The 4,419-nt window shown below is 49.4% G+C and overlaps 1 protein-coding gene across 1 annotated transcript; it reads right to left on the reverse strand.

The window, feature by feature from the left end:
* Positions 1–6: 6 nt before the first annotated feature.
* Positions 7–3,689, reverse strand: FCGBP (Fc fragment of IgG binding protein; the record flags this gene model as incomplete). Its single annotated transcript, XM_026867307.1, is given in 4 exon segments — positions 7–117; positions 784–1,100; positions 2,436–3,065; positions 3,068–3,689. Coding segments are annotated over 4 exon segments (1,602 nt in total), but the record flags the coding sequence as incomplete, so codon positions are not given.
* Positions 3,690–4,419: the final 730 nt, after the last annotated feature.

The raw sequence follows: 4,419 nt of genomic DNA on the forward strand, positions 1-4,419 counted from the left end.
GTCGTAAGTCACCTGCAGCCCGAAATCCGTTCGCAGGACGGTCCGACCCTCGTTTTGGGAAATCTGGATTTTCCCAGCGTCCAGGGTGACCGGGAGGTCGGTGACTTGGTTGTTGACCTTCGGGAGGTGGAAAAAAAAAATTAAAAAAATAAAAAAAAATTATTAAATCTCGACAAATTGTCGCTCCGCTACCAGTTCACAGCCCACCCCTCCCGGAAAGAATAGCGGTACAACCCGGAATTTCACTCGGGAAGGGAAATTTCTCTCAGGAAAAAAGCAATCCCAAGCCTAAACCAGCGAGTTTTGCCCCGCGTCTTGGAGTTAAGCCCCAAAGTTTTGGCGGGAGAACCGTCCCCTTCCATTTTTGAGCTTAAAAATTTTATTTATTTTAAAACCGGCGACCTCTAGGGCTGGTGGGAACCTCATCTGACCACCTAAAAGCTGCTCTAGGCGCCAATTTTTTTGTGGCGGATCGCCGCGGTCGGCCTCGCCGTAGAGTCGCGGCCTCAAGACGGCTTTTTGTTCTCTTGATTTGAACCCCCCCCCCAAAAAAAAAAAAAAAAACAAACAAAAAAAACCGAGCGTGGTTGAATGGAAGACGCCTCGCGGCGGTTGCGACGCAATTCTGCGGAATTCTCTCGTTTCGGTGGTTCTCCTCGCTTCGTCATTTCGACGTCGCCCGCCATGGTGTTTCGTCCTCTTAGGCTCGGCTCAAAAAGCCCGGGAAAAAAAAAAACAAACCAAAAAATTATAAATAAATAAAAAAAAAACCCAACAACCCACCTGGATTTCGCCTCCTTGTCCTTTGTGGAGGGAGATGTTGTAGGCGTAGACGTAGATGTTGGCCAACCCCTCCTTCAAGCGGCCGTCGCTGATCTCCTCCTCCACCAGGAAAGGCGTCAGGGCGGGGTCGCTGCCGCAGTATTTGGCCACGGTGTAGGCGCAGCCGCCCCGGATGTCCACGCTCAGCCCGTCGAAGGTGTGATACTGCGGGGCCTGCGTCCCCGTGCACGTTCCCATGTAGTCGTGCACGCACGAGGCCTCGCCCTTCTCCGGCCTGCACGTCTCCTTCGCTCGGCATTTCACCAGCCGGCAGGGATCTGCGAGGGAACGCTTTAGGCTTAGACTTCAACACCCGGGTTGATCGCTTGAGGCTCCCTTCATTGATTAATCGATTATTGATGATTTATTTATCGATTATTTATCGATTAAAAAATTATCCCGGGTAGGTTTAACCCCTTTAAGCTTAGACTTGAACACCCGGGTTGATCGCTTGAGGCTCCCTTCATTGATTAATCGATTATAGATGATTTATTTATCGATTATTTATTGATTACAAAGTTATCCCAGGTAGGTTTAACCACTTTAAGCTTAGACTTGAACACCTGGGTTGATCGCTTGAGGCTCCTTTCACTGTCTGCCTAATTACAGATTAATTATTTATCGATTATTTATCGATTAAAAAATAATCCCATTTAGGTTTAACCACTTTAAGCTTAGACTTGAACACCCGGGTTGATCGCTTGAGGCTCCCTTCATTGATTAATCGATTATAGATGATTTATTTATCGATTATAAGCTTAGACTTGAACACCTGGGTTGATCGCTTGAAGCTCCCTTCCTTGATTGATCGATTATAGATGATTTATTTATCGATTATTTATCGATTAAAAAATTATCCCGGGTAGGTTTAACCACTTTAAGCTTAGACTTGAACACCCGGGTTGATCGCTTGAGGCTCCCTTCATTGATTAATCGATTATAGATGATTTATTTATCGATTATTTATCGATTAAAAAATAATCCCATTTAGGTTTAACCACTTTAAGCTTAGACTTGAACACCCGGGTCGATCGCTTGAGGCTCCTTTCACTGTCTTCTTAATTACAGATTAATTATTTATTGATTATTTATCGATAAAAATTTACCCCAGGAGGGTTTTGCCGCTTTAAGCTTAGACTTGAATATTTGAGTCGATCGTTTTGAGCCTCCTTTCGTTGCTTGTTTAGTCACAGGTGATTTATTTATCGATTATTTATAGATAAAATTTTATCCCGGGTAGGCTTAACCAATTTAAACTTAGACTTCAACATCCGGGCTGATGGCTTGAGGCTCCTTTAATTAGAGATGATTTACTCCTCGGATATTTTATCGGAGAAATATCCTCCCCTAAAAGGGGATTAATTATCCCCTTTTAGACCTGCCTATCCTCGCACTACAAAAGAAAAGCTGAGTTTCAGCCCAACCCAACCGGTTTTAGGCGCTTTTTGAGCCGCGTGTTTTATCCGCTGTGGGGTTGGAAGGGGGACGGCTCGGCTCCGGGAAGGAAATTTTGCTTTACGTATATTTTTTTTTTTTTTTTTTTTTTTTAGGGGGCAGGAAGGGAGGAAAAAGGAGGGGGGAAGGCACCCTGGGGGTGACCGCGGGACACTCACCGCTGTCGCAAACTGCCGCCGTCCCGTAGGCTTTTTGCTCCCGGATCCCCACGCTGAGCAAACCGAAGGGAGACGTCTTGTGTTCCACCGTGTGGACGGAAAATTCCGTCCCCAGACTCGGCCCGGCCCAGGAATAATCGGTACCCGGGACTGGTTTCCACGCCACGTCCCTCAAGGGCCTTTTGTCGAGCGTCAATCCGGTCGTCTCCGAGGTCTTGGCTATCAACAGGGCGTAATTCTCGTAACCGTCCAGGGTAAGGATGTTGTAGGAGCGGCAGTAGCTGGAGACGTCCGGGATGGTCATAAAAAACGGGTCGTAAGAGACGGCGTCTTTGTCGCCGCCGTCGGCAAAAAAAATGACCTGGATGCCGGCGTTGGCGGAGAGGTACAAGGCGTTGGAGGCCTGGAGCCCGTAAAGCGCCGATCGATCGGGCCGCAGCTGCCGGAGGGTCTTGGTGGCCCCGTGTTGTGACTCCACGCTCGTCGGTCGGGCGGTGGAGACGTAAACGATGTCAGACTGAGTCTCGAAAGGCAACGGCGGCACGATGAACGCGGTGCCCCAGCTGGGAACGGGCAGGAGCTGCTCCGCCAAATGGTCGCAGTGGGTAAATCTGGCCAGGCAAGTGTGGCGGTGAAGACGGCCACGGGTTTCTGCGCCACGATTCTCGTGCCGGACAGGTCGGCTGGGCTTTGGAGCTGGGCTGCTTGGAAAGGCTCCAGCTTGATGGAGAGAACGGAGCCCCGGGGGTAAGACCGGCCTTGGTAGGTCACGGTGGCTTTGAGGTAGACGTCAACCGTGGTCGGCTCATCCCACGTGGCCACCACGAACTCCCCGTAGCGATCGGTGCCCACGTTGGGGGTCACGACGCGATACTCGGTGCCCCAGCTAGGCGCCGGGTACACGACGGTGGAGTCCGCCGAGTTGGGCTTCTCGTTGACCATCACCACGGAGACGGCGCCGGTGGCCTTCACCGCCACGGCGTTGTCGAAGGTTTTGCTCCCCACCATCTCCGCCTGGGGCGGGATCTTCACCAGGACGGTTTGGCCCGCGGTGGCCTGCACCGTCACCCTCAAGGCCGGCTCCTTCATGGAGACGGTGACGGAGGTGAAGGGCGAGTAGCCCGTGATGAGCAGCTTGAAGTCGCTGCGGAGCGTCTGCCGCAAGCCGTTTTGCATGAAGGCCGCCACGAACTCTTCCCCCAGGTGATGAGGGGCCGGCGCGGCCGCGCGGAGCCAGGGGAAAAAAACTGGAAGAGCCCGAGGAAGAGGAGGAGTCGGCTTCCTCGCCCGTCGGGTCAAGGTTTGGCCGCCCTCGGTGGGGGCCAGGGGCTCAGGTCGGGCCTGAGGTGGCACCGGGGTTTAGTCGTGGTGGAGGAGGAACAGGGATTTGGGGGGGGATTTTGATTGGCCGGGACGTTATCGCGGAGAAATGACGATTTGATTGATTGATTTGACGGACTTTTAATTTGCTGGGACGTTATTTTGGAGAAATGACAATTTGATTGATTGATTTGACGGACTTTTGATACGATGAGACATTATTTCAGAGAAATGACAATTTGATTGATTGATTTGACGGAGTTTTGATTGGATGAGACATTATTTCAGAGAAATGACAATTTAATTGATTGATTTGACGGACTTTTAATTTGCTGGGACGTTATTTTGGAGAAATGACAATTTGATTGATTGATTTGACGGACTTTTGATGTGACGGGACGTCATTTTGGTGAAATTACAATTTAATTGATTGATTTGACGGGCTTTCAATTTTAGTTTGAAGAAATGACAATTTAATTGATTGATTTGACGGACTTTCAATTTTCTGGGACGTGACTTTTGATACGATGAGACATTATTTCAGAAAAATGACGATTTGATTGATTGATTTGACGGAAATTTGATTTGCTGGGACGTTAGTTTGAAGAAATGACAATTTAATTGATTGATTTGACGGACTTTCAATTTTCTGGGACGTTATTTC

The sequence above is a fragment of the Athene cunicularia genome, unplaced genomic scaffold (genome assembly GCF_003259725.1).
Source record: "Athene cunicularia isolate RWA unplaced genomic scaffold, athCun1 SCF_241, whole genome shotgun sequence".
Classification (NCBI taxonomy): Eukaryota; Metazoa; Chordata; class Aves; order Strigiformes; family Strigidae; genus Athene; species Athene cunicularia.